General features: G+C 44.4%; 1 protein-coding gene across 1 annotated transcript in view; it reads left to right on the forward strand.

Annotated features, from left to right (window-relative positions):
- Window positions 1–16,830, forward strand: part of PYGB (glycogen phosphorylase B) — a 70,325-nt gene that overhangs the window by 15,442 nt on the left and 38,053 nt on the right. The window contains exon 2 of the mRNA XM_066595796.1: window positions 1,164–1,265. Within this exon, the coding sequence (XP_066451893.1) occupies window positions 1,164–1,265 (102 nt within the window). The remainder of the gene's footprint in view (window positions 1–1,163; window positions 1,266–16,830) is intronic.

Here is a 16,830-nt window from a genome sequence, read left to right on the forward strand (position 1 = left end):
TGGGGTGTTTGCCCCTCATCAGTGTGCAGTAGGTTTCTGGCTGAGTTGGTGAGAGGCCTGGGATGTGGGTCAGAAGGGGTTTCGTTAAGGAGAGCTGCACAGGCAGTAATTCCATCTTCCTTATTTGCATATTACCCAGAGGAGCTTGAATGGCCTTATAAGTCTCCTCACTCACTTCTAGGTGTCTTCACACACTTTGTGGGTGCTCTCCTTAAGCAGACGCGGCACCCTTTCTTATCCAAAAATTGCTGGACATAATGTCCCTTGTCACTTACAATGCGCCCCAAGTATACACCATACACAACATTAATTCAGTCCTAGGCACTTTTACCTCATCCCTATTTCAGCCACAGTTCCCAATCACAATATAAACCTCTTGCCATAAAGAATGCCGTCCTAGTGTCATCCATGTCCTCTAGTCACAGTAACTGCTCACCTCTTAGCCCGCCTCCGCTTTCTGTTGTTGCATCAGGCTGTCAGAACTTGATGGTATCTTTACACTGAGCATCTATTGTTCTGAAAAGTCGTTTGTTTGCTTTTACACAGAGCAATCATTGTTCTTTAGGTGTTTGCTGAGAGATCGTTCATTCAGGGGATTTCCATGCAAATATGTTCTCAAATCGTAAAATACTATAACTTTACACGCATTAGTTTTTTGATCAGCGACTATTTTTTGGTAAAATGAAATGATTAGTGAGCAACTTATCACTGGTTGTACAACGACTATCGTTTGATTTTGCTCTTTTGAGCAATTATTCAGTTGCCAGTTGTCCCATGTAAAAGGTACCATAAGGTACTGCCTATGCATCATTGCCACTAGACTGAGTTCTAATCTTCATCTTTCTTCTAGGTGCTTTTGCCAAAAGTTATTAACATAATCGGAATTGCTGTCTGTTCTGAGAGTTTTCTCTGGTCTTATTTTACACTTTGTTCATTGTTGTTTGTTTACGTGTCTTGCTATATTTTGGGCGAGTCTATACACATTCTTGTTTGCATTCAGGGGCTGTATTTTAAATTGAATGTATACTAGATGTATATACCTTTATGATGTCTAAGCTTCAAAAGAATTGCAAACTTTTACCATCCGTCCTGGTTGGTTCACATATGTATGCAGTAATTAGTAGTGTATATATTCTAACCAGCATTTGTTTCTATCCTTGCAGCGTATATATTACCTCTCTCTGGAATTCTACATGGGGCGCACTCTGCAGAATACCATGCTGAATTTAGGTCTCCAACATGCTTGTGATGAAGCTATATATCAGGTATGCACTGCGGGACGAATACATGGTTTGTTTGTTTTTTTAAACCCATGAAATGTAGTTTGCTTGCTAGCATGTTCTCTTTTAACGTATTATGTAACTGTAAGCTGCAAACGCGCATAATATGCTTTCATTAAAAGAATTGTGATCCAAAGTGACAGAAGGCAGCAGATCATAAATCCACTTCCATTAGGCTGCCTTCACATCTGCAGCGGGGATTCCATTATCCTGCTCCGTTCGGGAAAGGGGAATTTCCTAGCAGAACAGGTCTGACTTATGATGGGACTGAACAGCGCTGAATTGACCCCATTGACTATAAGGGGGCCATTCGATTTCCACTCAGCAGCCGGCATTTTACTGGAAGAAAAAACGCTGCATGCAGCGCTATTTCTTCCTGTATTTTGTGCCGGGTCTGCTACCGAACCAATGCAGATGTGAAGGTTGCCTTAGTTAACCCTTGGAGTATGTTCTCATGTATTTGGGGGCATGTGTTGTTTGTGTTCATTCATTGACAGCACACAGCCCAATTATACGGCTATGAGGCTATGCACATTGACGCTCCTCCTGAAAAAAACCTCATGTCCTATACCTGTCCATATCATGAATGAGAAATGGGACCTGTTAATGCACTGTGTCCATGTAAATCGGATCGCACACGGACTAGTTTTCATGTGCTTTCCGATACGAAAATCTGTCAGGTGCAACTCCCATTCACTGGTAGTGTAGACTGAGATGCAAGTTCTGGAGAAGCTGAAGATCACTGATGGTTTTTATACTGAGAAGTCTGCAATGTAGGAGAATACACGCAGGTTGGAGAAGACAAATGCTTCAAAATTTTTAATAAAAAACAATTGAGGAAAAGGTTTTTTTTTTTTTAAACACCAACTAGGTATAATGCATTAAAAAATTATTCAAAGGTGTCCATGGGCTTTAAATAGGATAATGCTTGTATGTTTGAAACTCCTCAAAAGGGCAAAGTACAAACTAAACCTAATACAAAGAACTAACACTTTCATGTACCGTACATATGGCAATGTTCCTGAAAATTCCCAGAAGAGGAGATAAAGTAGTGATCATAGGACAGATATTTTATTTGACTCCCTGTCAGTCTACCCCATCCTTGAATTGGTTGATAACAGAGATAAAGTGTCCATTTAAGACAAGCCCTGTGTATATTGAATTAGCATAGAAAATATTTGACTTTGACTACCCCCATGGCAGCTATCATAAGCTATGAGCATAAATGTAATGTGTATTTGTTTTTGCCATTTATGACAGTGGTTATGACATTTTCTAGATGTTTTTATCAATGGCTCTCCATAGAGTGCTTGTCATCATTAGGAGCTTGTGAAGGGCAGATATAACCATGTGATAAGCCATTGTCAAAGTGCTTTGACATTGCCACTTTCTTACATGAAGAGCTTTGTATGGTTTATGCTTGGTGTGTATTATGGCTTCCGCTGTTCACGACTTCTTTCCCAGTCTTCCTCACATATAAAGATGCAGAGGTTATGTTCACACTTTGGCCCTGGAGTCCAAAAGGTTCCTCTGACCCATATGAGGGTGCTAGTACCATCAATAAAAACATGAGACGACAAGAAGTCTCAATATTACCTTTTCCAATCCAGTTTTGGACCTTGCCCAACATTGAGATTTTCCTATGTTGGGTGAGGTCCAACACATTATTCTAAGGGGCAGTTTACACCAGACGAATGTCGAGCAAACGATGCCTGACACTGATGGAAGATAAGCTCATTGCTGATCGCTCCGTGTAAATAGCGGCCGTTCAGTACTGAATGGCCGCTGTGTTATGTCAATGGAGAGGGGCAAAGGAGCATGAGAATGAAAAAGTCATCGCTAACAATGCCTCGCATGAGCCCAGGAAAAACTTCACTGGACCTTGGTCACATGACAAGGTCATCTGGAGTGACAAATATCATTTCCTGATGAACCATATAGATCGCTGAGTCCACATTTGGCATAAACAGCATGAATCTGTATCCCGGTGTCATGGTCAAAGTTTTGCCATGCGGCGGTTGCTGGTCCTACCAGGGCGACAGTGTGCGGGGTCTCGCAGTCGGGGCGCGTCCCCCCCCCCCCCCCCCCCGGCTTGTTATCCAGCTGCCAGTGGCGCGGGTGCCTGGCCGGTAAGGGCGGCATGGTGCTGGTGGCGCGCAGCGCCATGCGCGTCCACACCTGTGAGTGCAGCTGCCGTGCACAAGCTCCCTTTTGTTGTGCTCTGTTGGGAGTTGGCTTTCTTCCTCTCTCCGCCCCCGGGCGGAGGCTTTTGTTTTTAGGTCAGGCAGAGACTTGCAATCACTGCCAGTTATTGGTTTCCCTCAGTGTGCTAGCTAGTCTTCCTCTGTTGGTCTCCTGCTTCTGTCATCTTGTCTGCTATACTTTGCTATTATCCGCTATTATTTTCCATCTGCCTCAGTTCTGCTTAGTATTGTTCGTGTTGGGTCTTTTCATCTGCCTATTCTGTCGGTATTCTATCCCTTCCATCCAGGTACGCCAGTGTCCCTTTTTTGGTCCCTAGTGAGAGTAGGGACCGTTGCCCAGTTGCCCGCCTGGGGTTAGTCAGGAATGGAGGCAAGTAGGCACGGACAGGGGTTGTGGGTGAGATCTAGGGCACCCAGGCTGGCATATCAAGGGTAGTATACGGTAACATAATAATTGGCTCTTAAAATTGCTCTCCAATGGAGGCCATGAGTACCCTCGCAAGTCAGTTGCAGGATTTAGTGGTCATGATCCAAGACCTGTCCAGTCGTATGGTGGCCCAGGAGCAGCGGGAGTTAGTGCATGTTTCTACTGCGCCTTCTATTCCTGAGCCCAAGTGTCTGCTTCCTGAGGTATTTTCAGGGGAGAGGAGCAAGTTTTTTGTTTTTCTGCAGGCATGTAGATTGTATTTTCGGATGCGGCCCTGCTCCTCCGGCTCAGAATCCCAGAAAGTTGGATTGATTATGTCCTTACTTCGGGGTCCCCCCCAGACATGGGCCTACTCCTTACCAGAGAGTTCGGCTTGCCTGCAGTCAGTTGATTTGTTTTTTCGGGAACTTGGAGGTATTTTTGATGAGCCGGACCGTGCGGGGTTGGCGGTATCCCATCTCATGTCTCTACATCAGGGGCAGCAGTGGGTAGAGGACTATTGCTCTAAATTTAGACTGTATGCAGGTGAAACCGCTTGGAACGATAGTGCCCTTAAAGATGTTTTTTGTTGGGTCTTTCTGACGCTGTCAAGGATCTACTCATTTCTCATCCCGCCCCCGTGACACTCAATGATACGATGGAATTGGCGGTTAAAGCTGACAGGAGGCTGAGAGCTAGACAAGAGGAACGTCAGGCCCGTAAGGATAGGGAATCCAGCAGACCCGTCCCCACTTCTCCCATGCCAACTTCTAGTGCCAAGCCTATGGAAGTGGACCAGCTAAGTCCCGAGGATTCATCGTCTCTGCCTCTATTGTGCGAAAGCAGGACATTGTGTAGCAACCCTTCCTCAGAAAAGTCTAAAGCATCAGTCCGAACCAGCAGAAAACTTCAGATCCTAGGCGATTTTGGGAGGATCGCCTAGGATCACAGGTACTCCCTCAATTATTGGTGCCTTGTCAGATTGGCTTCGGGAATTTCACTCGGTCCGGTCAGGCTTCTATTGATTCGGGTGCTGCCGCCAATTTGATTAGTTTAAGTTTTGTCAGACATCTGATGACTGAATTCTCGTCGTTAAAGATTCCATACGCTTCACTAGTATTGATTCTACCCCTCTGTCTGCAGGTGTTGTACAATGAAGGACTCCCATTTTACAGTTCACTGTGGGTGTTCTTCATTCTGAGAATCTGTCGTTCTTGGTAATGGAAAGGATGTCCGTTGATGTAGTGCTTGGTATGCCCTGGTTGGCACTGCACAATCCCCGATTTGATTGGTCCACTCGGGAATTGACACATTGGGTCACTTAGCTACTATATCCATGTACTCAGCAGATACCATACTTATTTGTTTGATTTTCACAATGTATTTTCCAAGAGACTGTCTGAGACTTTGCCTCCCCATAGGGAGTGGGACTGTGGTATTGATTTGATCCCTGACAGTTCCATCCCTAAGGGAGCCATTTTCAGTTTGTCTGGGCGTGAGCACAAAGCCCTTAAGTCCTATATCTCAGAGTCTCTGGCCAAATGACATATCAGGCCGTCCAGGTCCCCTGCCGGGGCAGGTCTCTTCTTTGTAGAGAAGAAGGATGGGACATTGAGGCCTTGTGTGGATTATCGGGCTTTGAATAAAATTACAGTGAAGAACCAATGCTCCTTACCCCTGATTCCTGATTTATTGAATCAGGTGGTAGGGACCCACTGGTTTTCCAAATTGGACTTAAGGGGTCTTACAATTTAATTTGCACCCACTGTGTTCCAGGGGTTTATGAACGCGGCCTTCCATGACTTCCTGGGGGTATTTTTGGTCATATATCTCGATGACATCCTGGTGTATTCCCCAGACTAGGTTTCACATGTGCGGCACTTGAGGCTGGTTCTGATCTGTTTGCAAGAAATGCATTTTTGGTACTAAACAAGTGTCTTTCCTTGGTTATGTGATTTTACCCACGGAGATTCAAATGGAGTCTGATAAAGTGGCAGCAATCTCCCAATGGGTCAGACCAGATAACCTGAATGGTCTCTCCAGTGGGTTTGTAGGTTTCACGAATTTTTACCATAAATTCATTAAGAATTATTCTGTTATTGCTCAACTCTTGATCGATCTTACCAAGAAGGGTGCCGACTTGGTAAGATGGTCGCCAGAGGCCCTAGAGGCTTTTATTTGTCTCAAAAGGACGTTTACTGCGGCCCCGGTGCTAGTACAGCCAGACGCGCGGCGACCGTTCTTCATTGAGGTCGATGCATCTGAGGTGGGGGCAGGGGCTGTATTGTCTCAGGAAGTCAGCGGGAGATCTGGGTATAGTCCATGTGCGTTCTTCTCACGGAAGTTCAGTTCGGCGGAACATAACTACGACGTGGGTAATCGGGAGTTATTGGCGATTAAGTGGTCTCTAGAAGAGTGGCGTCACCATCTTGAGGGGGCAAGGCATCCCATTACCGTGTATACTGATCATAAAAACTTGGTATATCTCGCCAACGCTAAGAGACTCACAGCTCATCACGCCAGGTGGGTGTTGTTTTTTGCCAGGTTTAACCTTGTCATTACATATATTCCAGGGGAGAAGAACGTGAAGGCAGACTCCCTCTCACGGAGTTTCGGTTCGCCGGAAAGTGAGACAGTGGCTCCTGAGAATATCTTGGCAACTGGGATGGTGGTGGCAGCTGTAGAATCTGTTCTAGTTCCTCATGTACAAAATTGTCAGCAGGACGCTACCTCGGGGTGCTGGAGGGCAGATGGTTTGTGCCAGAGACCTTGCATCTTAGAGTCATTGAAGAGTCTCACTCATCTGTTCTTGCAGGCCATCTGGGGGTTCAGGGGACTCTGGATCTTTGTTCTAGACACTACTGGTGGCCAGGCATGTCTCGGGAGATCCGCGACTTTGTTAAGGGATGCTCTGTCTGTGCACGCAGTAAAAGTCGGCATCGGCATCTGGAGGGGCCTCTGAGACCGTTACCGGTGCCTTCTCATCCGTGGTCACATTTATTGGTAGATTTTATCACCGATCTACCGGAGTCTCAGAAGTTCACCACGATCCTAGTTGTTGTAGACCGTTTCTTAATAAATGGCACATTTCGTGGCGTTAAAAAAGCTACCTAGTGCGATAGAAGTTTCCAAGATTTTTGTAAAAAATCATTCGTCTACATGGGGTTCCCGAGAACATTGTATCTGATCGTGGTGTTCAGTTTGTTGCGCAATTTTGGCAAGCCTTCTATAGAAATCTGGGAAGGTTGCTTTCCTTCTCGTCAGCATTTCACCCGCAAACCAATGGTCAGACTGAGCGGAAGAACCAGGATTTAGTGCAATATTTACGGTTGTTTGCTAGCGAAAAGGCTCATCAGTGGGCAGAATTCCTGCCGTTGGCAGAGTTTGCGCTAAACAACTGTACTTGTTCTTCCACTGGGGTATCTCCATTCCTTTGCGTATATGGTCAGCATCCCCGCTTCCTTACAGCTATTTCTGTGCCGTCTGCCTGTCCTGCAGCTGATGTGGCCACAGATGCGCTGCAGGGGGTATGGAAAGAAGTACAGAAGAACCTGGAAGCAACAGGGGCTTGTATGCAGTTGCATAGTGGGAAGAGTCCGTCAGTATTTGAACCTTAAAGGGGTTGTCCCGCGGCCAAAACGAAAATTTTTTCACACCCCAGTCCCCCATGTTAAGTAAGCATCACAAACTACCCATGTAAATTGTTTTTTTAGAGCGTTTCTACTCACCATGAAGCTGTTTCATGAAGTTATAAAAATCTTCTTCCAAGATGGCCGCCGTCATTTCCCAAGGTGCACCGCTGGTCTTCTCCCATGGTGCACCGTGGATGTTCTTCTCCAGTCTGAGCTCCACTGCCGATTACAGCCACCTCATTGGCTGATCGGCACCACGTGATGGGGGCGGAGCTACGCGATGACGCTGAGAAGGGGGAGGAGCCAGGACGCAGCTCGTGGAGGAATCTTCAGTGCGCAAGCGCGACTGTTCGTGCGACCAGAGCAGAAGTTTAGTCGTTGCCATGGAGACGGGGACGCCAGCACCGGAGGGGGTAAGTGTATAACTTCTGTATGGCCAATATTTAATGCACGATGTATATTACAAAGTGCATTAATATGGCCATACAGATGTGTTTAACCCCACTTGCTGTCATGGGACAACCCCTTTAAAGGATGAGACAGAAGGTATACTTGTCTTCTAGAAATCTCAAATTGAAGGTTCCGTCTTTGAAACTGGCGCCGCGTTACGTGGGTCCCTTTGTCATCACGTGTGTAGTAAACCCGCTTGCTTATGAACTTGATTTGCCAGTTACATGGAGGGTTCACAGGGTTTTTCATAAGTCATTATTGAAACCTTTTGTCCCTTCAGTGTATATGCTGTATGATCTTTTTATTCTAAAAATAAAAGCAAGTTATCAGTCTGTTGCATAAATCTGCTTCCCGCATCAATCGATACATAGCCGCAGCTCATTTCTCATCTGCAAGCCCAGCCACAGTATAATGGTGTTTCAAGAAGGCATGCCAGCATTCTGAATTATTTAGTAGAAAGCTGTAAAAATAACAAAATGCGGCATGATTCACTTGTATATTTAAAGCCTACTCATCCTTCTAGAAAACAAAAGCATAATTACTGAATCTGTAGATGTGGATTAGAAATAATGCACCCAGAAATGTTGGGTCTCAGGTTCTATTCACACACCAAGGTATACTTTGGAAGGATTTCCCAAGCTACACATCTGACAGAACGGTCTGATGAAAGTTGACACTACATAAAAAACTACATTTATCTATACAGTTGCAAAAAAATGTTTTACTGACTTACAATATACTGGCTTGATGGAATCTAAAAAGACACTCTTTTGGCATCCACTGGTAAATGGAGCCCTATGGGTATGTTCAGCTAATGTGCTAGGAGTTTTTCCAGGCACACATACGAAACGTAGGGGATTTCTGATCTGAACATAACATAACCTAACCTGCACGTTTTGGATCTTTCCTCCCCTCTCCATTATTTTTACTATGTAAATATGATAAATTGGGAAGGTGCATGATCTTTTTTTCTTGCAAAAAACTTTATTTTTCTGGACAGGGGAGACCATCTTTGGCCTAGAAGGGGAAACTTGACCTGAAAATGGGGAGGATGTCTGGCAGAAAAACGAATAGATTTATTGGTGATACACTCGACATCTGCTCCCCAAAGGAGATTGACCTCATCATTTTAAGCATCCTTTGCCTGATGGTTATCGTTTCTCATAAAGTTTATTGTATTTTCAATAGAGTAATAATACATTAAAATAAATATAAACAAAGCTGTCATTATTTGATAAACATCGGATATAGGATACACCAATGAAACTTATAATCTTGATAGAAGGTCATGCGTACCTCGTCAAAATATAAAAAAACAAACTACTTCCTTTTATCCAAGTCAAAAATATAATCATTAGAAATAATTATCCAGAATTAAAACTGCCAAGACATGGGGGGTGGAAGAAAAAGGGAGAGGGTTATTGAGGATAAGACACGGGGTTTATATGTGAGGATAGGGAATGGTTAGAGGTTGGGCACCTTCATATCTGCCTGCTCTATAAAGTTCTTACAATCTCATGGTTTCACTTGAGCCGCTTCCAGTTATACAGGGGGTGTAGAAGAGGCACTAATAGGCTGACTCAGATCGCAGGGGGTAGTCTGGGCAAGGGCCGTGGGGTTCCAGATTCGCATAGTAAGCAAATATTGGTACCAGAATGCCCATGTGCAATCAAAGAGTTCCTCCTGGTCCATGCCTGATGGTTATTGGACCTGCCCAGAAGATGGGACCTTGTAGAAGTGATGCTCTCAGGGTGCACAAGGCTTGATGTTGCTGCCCTTATTCTACTTTCTGGCTGTTAAACCATATTTAAACCTTTCCAATTCACTGTCTGACGTCTTCCTACATTCTGATTGAAACTTGTACAGCTCCAATGTCAGAAGACGTCTGACAGGGTATTCTTATCGTCTATTGCCAGCCACTCTGCTGTCAGAGCCTTTCTGGCGCACACACTAGCTTTAGCCAGCAGATGGCACCGTTGTATAACAGCAAAAAGAGAAAACCATTTAGGAAACCCTGCATCCAAAATTGGATTGGAAAGGGTTAATGTATGACTGTAAAAATTACATTCAAGATTTGAATAAAAATCCTTATTTTTCTATACGTCGACTCTTTCCCAGTACGCTGTTTGTCTCTGCCTAGACGCAGATTTGGTGTTTATCGGTTTGCTCCTCTTTGTTAGGATATTTTAGTGCCTGGAAGGAAATGGCTTTCTGCTGCCAAGTTTCTTGCTCTTTAGCTGTGACTTGACTTTCTTAAACATGACAGACCAAAGTTGCTTATTGATTTCCAGGGTATTTCCAGCTAACTGGTTCTCTTATCGTAACCACTCTAACCCTACCATTAAAACATTTGGAAATCTAATTGAAAAGATCGGACAGCGAACAGGCTCAGCATTTCAGCTGTGTCAGCCAGAATCTAAATGCACCATAGATGATGCAGATTTATGATGCGACTTTATCACTGCACATCTGCAGCACTTTACAGCACAATCCCATCCACATACACCAGAAATTTTCTGCGCTGAAATTAGAACTTGAGTATCTTCAAAGCATGCTCATTCTGTAACGCTGTAGATTGTTACTACATATTTCACCCTTTTGCAATGCAATGGGTAAAATCCTCTACAAAATCCACAGTGGAAATGTGAAAGCCCCTTGATTTGTAGCAAAACAAAGGAAGCCTTTTTATGGGGGTTATGTTAACACTTCTGTATATTGTAATAAGTAGCTTGAAAATATACATATTATATTTTTCATAGTAGACTACAAATATGGCTTTCACGACCTTTTGGCCACTCACATACAGAAGTACCCTTCACTTGCTTCAAAGATCTTGAACTTTAAAGTGGATGTCCTATATGTGGTAACTTTGCTTGAGATCCCCTCTGTTGGCCAGACCAGAGTGATTCCTGTTCTGGAGGAGACCATGACCATTTACCAGACCATGTATTACATAGCCATCCAAATTAATGACATGCTATTTGGCGCAGTTCATTAGTTAAGCCAACCCTCTTATCCGTGGCTTTTTACTGTTGTAGTATTCTCCATGGTTCTGTTTTTAGTTTGACCTCAGCTCATCAACCTTCCAGGCATGGGGTGCAATAACTGATTTCCGACTTACACAGGTCCGTTGGATTCCACAGTGGAAGACCTGTGATCATTTGTGTAAAACAATTGTGAATGATTGCGGATGCACCTGATTTTCTGCACGGATATACGCTATGCACAGAGTATTGTCCACACGGAAATTAGCTCTCTTCTGCTTGGACAATACGCTCCAGCAGACCGGCTTTTCAATTGAAGTAGCGAGCGTTTCCGCCACTTATATGCAATGTTAATTGTGCATGAGCAACGAAACACTCACATGCATTGGCTTCAGTTGGGGCTGTCTGCATGGAATCCATGCAAAAATAGAACATTCTGCGACTTTGATTTCGCTCACGGGAAATGCAATTCCTGTCCTCACATGTGAGCGAAGCTTCATGCCTTTCAATGGGCAAGTGTTACCATGTACTGTCCACGCAACTGCGGATTGTGGGTTCCACAATTCAAATCTGCCTGTGTGATCCCGGCCTGACTCAAATTAACCCCTTGAGTGGCGGGTTTCCTACCACCCTGTCGTGCCCACCAGGGCAGGTTTTTTAAAATGGTCTAATCATTGAATTTCAACTAATTTTGCAGTTGCGTCTCAAGAGCCATAACTTTTTCATTTTTCCATTGACATGGCCATATGAGGGCTTGTTTTTTGCGGGACAAGTTGTGATTTTTTTAAACAGGTGGGAGGAAAAAAAGAAAAAAAGGGGCCATGTCATTAAGGGGTTAAATAATGTATTAACTTCCTTCTCTGGGTCATTACGACGCATGGATACCACATGTGTGATTGCATTTTTGATTTTTTACAAAGTAAAGGGAGACAAGTGCTTTTATAATTTTTTTTCATAATTTTTTTACTTTTGTTTTTTTTTTTTGTCCCTTTAGGGGACTTCCACAGGGACCCATCAGGACCCCCTGATCACATTCTGGGGTCCGATGGTGACAGCCCTTTACATGCTGCAGTGACAGCCCTTTACATGCTGCAGTCACATAGACTGCAGCATGTAAAGGGTTAACACAGCAGAGATCGGAGGTTTTCTCTGATCTCTGCTGTAAGAGCTGGTACCTAGCTGTCCTCTGACAGCCAAGCACCAGCTCTCCCTGCCATAGAGACCATCGGCTTGCTTCTGACAAGCCGATGGTCTCTATGGCAACCTGTAAACAAAGCAGGAGACTTAGAAGCAGGAGATTGCCGGCAGATCGGCAATATCTTCTGCTGGTTTTTCAAAGCCCTTGATTTGTTCTCTGTGGGACTGTGCAGGCAGAGCACAATGTCACAGCTTGTGGCATTGCGCTCTGCAGCTCCCATAGTGATACATAGCCCGGAAATCTTCCGGGTTATATCACTATCGGCAGTGGAGCTCGTCCCGGAAAATTTCCGGGCGTGCCACTCAAGGGGTTAAAAGGGACGTGTCCTATGGATGTGCAACGCTAAACCACCACCAGGGGTGTATGTAGAGAGGGTGCTCCAGGCCTGATTGCACAAAACCCTGAGAGATACGGTTTCTGCCCAGATAGTATGACTGTTCAAAGGATCGAAGTGCCCAGATTGTTGTTGAGTAGCATATTGTGCAGGCTGGATTCAAAGGTCACTTACAGTGTTAGGGCGGGTTCATGTCCACTCTCGAACCTACCGTTGCAGATCCGGCACAAAATATCAGAAGAAAAGCGCTGCATGCAGTGCTATTTTTTGCGGTAAAATGGTGGGTAGCAAAAAGCGAACGGACCACGTTATAATCAATAGGGTCCGTTTGGCTCCGTTTGGTTCCATCATAAGAGGGACTAGTTCGGCCAGAGAATTCTCCTTTCCTACTCCTCCAACAGAGCAGGAAAACAGAACCCCGAGCAGAGATGTGAAAGCAGCCTTCTAACTAGACTTTCTGCAATGGCGCAATGTAAAAGCTCACTTTTAGTATTTTGGGCAAATCGTCCCGTGTAAATGGCCTTTAAATTGTAGCCCATGTATTATGGACCATTTACACGGGATGATTATCACGCAATATTCGTTCAAACGAATGAAATTGCGCAGTAATTGTCCTGTGTAAATGCAAAAAAATATCGTTTACTATGCGTTCACTTCACGTTATCGCTGACTTTCAATTAGCATAAAAAAGACAGTTGAGTGTAAATGCGGTGAACTCTGCCTGTCCAAACGCTGTGCACGAGCGCTAATGACCTTAGCACTGACATCAGCGCTCGTGTGTCATTTAGGCAACTGTCTTCCTGTGTAAATGGGGCATTAGTTGTTGTTTTTTGTTTTTTTTAACACCAAAAATTGAGCCAAACGTTAGGTGCAGTTTAGACAACTCCCCTTTTTTGGGTAAATTTGAAAAACTGTCCAAAAGTGTCTAGAAGTACAGTAAATGTGGTGTAAAGCATGTAAGACAGTTTTCTGAATTATTCTGAACAGTAAATAAGCCCCGATGTGTCTGTCACTATTCTCTACTGCCCAGACAGCTCAATAGAATTGACGGGTTCCCTTTAAATTGTCCTCCTCTTATTCTATATTCTCTGCTGTCTTTATATAAACTAGGCGTACATATATAAAGTGGACTACAATATATTTCTAAATACTGGTAATCCTTTATGTGCCAGCAGGAATGGCATATTGAGAACTGGGTTAAGCCGCATTTTCAGTATTCTGTTTTGTTTTGTTTCTCTTTTTCGATGAAGCTTGATTTGCTGCAGCTTTCCAGTGGTTGCTGCTAGGTCTGTCCCAAGGAAGTGATAATATATGTGCAATGTGTGGGGAAGGGATAGTGCGGACAGCTTTTTGGATCTGTCAGACTGGCGTTCCTCAGTTTCTTGCTTGAGGTCATGTCATGCTGCACGTTCACAGCCCTGCCATTGTGTATTGTACAAATCACATTACATCTAGTTGGCTGTCTGTAATCTCAGTTATGTATTCTTATAAACCTGAAGGTTCAGGATTAGCCAGCAGTATCTTTCATAACTTTTTATGTCATATGGGGTAAGGTGGACGAGGGACATGTATGTTAAATGTGTGCTTTAGATACACTTTGTAAAAAAAATATCAAGCCCCTAGAAGGAGTTTTTTTCTGCTGCAAGACTCGGGCATGCAGTTACATTTTAGGCAGATATACAATTGATTGTGCCAACTGAGATGATAAAACTGGTTACACACGGAGGCTACTTGTGTGTTGTTACCTCTCTTTCCGCTTGTGTGGAGCTTGTTGACCTCTAAACGCCTGTATGACACAATCCAAATTTCACCCAGTTAACAGAGTCTGAGAGGGGGCGCATTATTGGAATTCGAGAAACTGTTTGGATGAGTAGATGTGTGAGGGCACATACAAGGCAACCGGGCACAGGACACACTCGTCAGACCACCAGTAAAGGGGATCCAACCGTTTCATTGTTCGCCATCCAGAAACGGGTGGCACCATCGTTACAGGCCCTGTTTCTATTGAAATTGTTTCCAGTCACTTGGCTGAAGGACATTTGGTCTTGCGGTACCCGTTTACATGTTCTGTCTCTGACACCGACGCATTGTCTCCTCCGTTTGCAGTGGTGTCCTGAATGACAAAACTGCAGTGCTATGGAGTTGAACTGCATTGTCTTCAGCGACAAACAAAGGTTTGTTTTGGGTACTGACAATGGCCGTGTTCGTGTCTGGAGACCTTGGGGTGAGCACCTAAATTCTGGCTTTGCTGTGGAGCAGCACACTGCCCCCATTGCTGGTGTGATGGTCTGCATATGAAAGTCAGCCACCCCTAGTAGTGTTACAACAGTCGTTTACCAGTAGAACATGTATGTGACCATCTGGAATGCCAACTTCAATAGCCTGCGAGTTTGCACAATCTAGAGGTTGTTACAGCAAATGTGGAGCGATAAACCACAGGATACCATACAGAAGCTGTAGTATTTCCATGCCCGCTCATATCACATCTTGCATCCAAGCTTGAGGTCGCCCAACAGGGCACTAGAGCCTCCATGCCCACCTGTATCACATCTTGTAGCCAAACTAGAAGCAGTACAACAGGGTACTAGAGCCTCCACGCCCCCTGTATCACATCTTGTATCCAAGCTAGAGGCGGTACAACAGGATACTAGAGCCTCCATGCCCACCTGTATCACATCTTGTAGCCAAACTAGAAGCGGTACAACAGGGTACTAGAGCCTCCACGCCCTCCTGTATCACATCTTGTATCCAAGCTAGAGGCGGTACAACAGGGTACTAGAGCCTCGATACAAGGGGTTTGTTTTCCACAATAAATTCTCCTTTTGCTCTGATGTTGTAATCACTTATATCAACGTTACATTGACACAGAGAAAGTTTCATTCCGTTCCGACAACTTCTAGGTAAGGGATTATTTTTTTTACAAGGGGTGTATATTGTGAATAAAAAAACTTGCAGTATATTGTAGTTAGAACATGTGAGAATACATTAGTCTATACCTCTGAGGCCATTTTCATTTAAGTGTAGGTATATCTGTGCACAGTGTATAGTATGTGATGCTATCACTGATTGGTAAACACAGGTAAACCTAAAAAATAACTGACTTTTAATCTTGAGACTTTGGGTTCATTCACATGACAGTATCCATAAAACGCTGCTGGAGTCACACAGCATTTTAACAGCCATTTGAGGCTGCGTATGGCCACCAATATGCAATGTATTGTGTATGGACAGTGTTGCATACGCTGCCCATACAAAAGGACCTCACGCAGCGTGGTTCATGGAGAAATAGAGCATGCTGCAATTTATTTATTTTTTTGTGTGTATATCAACACACAGTGTCCACACGCTAATGTGAACAGATTAATGAAAGTCTATTTAGTTTTATTGACTCCATTCACTGCGTGTCACCCAACCGTGCATTGTGGCCGTAACATATGCCGAAAGCACAGTCGTGTGAATGAGCCCTTACAGAAGTTGTTCCATGAAAAACACTTTATCACTATTTGTCCACATGATGGGTAAAAAATGTATGACCACCACTGGAACCTCCACGATCACTAGAATGCCGGTACCAAGCTTTCGTTTAAATGGAGCAGTGGTCATGCGCTACCAGTCCAGTCAAACTCTTTGGAACTCAAGCAGAGTACAGCACTTCATCGAAAAAGCTGCTGAAATATTTTGATCATCGGCTGGCTAAAATGGTTGTTCATTGTTATATTTCACCCAATAATGTTTTTGGTTGAAATTGTGTGTTTTCATCAACTGTAGGAGTGCAGTGGTTAAAGTGGCTAATAGAGGGCCAAATTAGAGAATATTGAAGATGGTTAATGTGAAACCCAGAAAAAGAAATGTGGTGGGCTCTATTCACGGGCGGGTTTTCATTGCGTTCCCTGCAGCGATAATTCGGCCGCGGGGAACGCAGTGAAAGCTCTCCATAGCGTTGCTATGGAGAGCGCTTACCCCCCCCTCCCTGTCCACGAGCGGAGAATCATTGTGATTCTCCGCACGTGGACGGCAAATCGCAGCATGCCGCAATTTGCCACGATTCTCCGTGGTCATCCGCAGTCAGCCTATCTGTCAGATAGGCTGACCGGCGGAGATCCGTCTGCCGGCTCCTGCTCCCAGACGGCAGCTCCCGCAGCGGGGTACCACAACGCCTGTGGACAGGCAACCAAATTATGAGGCACTTAAGAGGGCTTAATGAAAAGGACGTGTGCCTCTCTTAAAATGCTCCAACTGGGAAGTGACGGCAAATTCGTGCCAAAGGCCTCTGGAGTCACTATTATGTTTTGAAACCATTCTGTTTGCTTGAGGTGTGAGGCAGAAGGCCTACATTTCAGGA

Source organism: Eleutherodactylus coqui, chromosome 3 (assembly GCF_035609145.1).
Source record: "Eleutherodactylus coqui strain aEleCoq1 chromosome 3, aEleCoq1.hap1, whole genome shotgun sequence".
Lineage (NCBI taxonomy): Eukaryota > Metazoa > Chordata > Amphibia > Anura > Eleutherodactylidae > Eleutherodactylus > Eleutherodactylus coqui.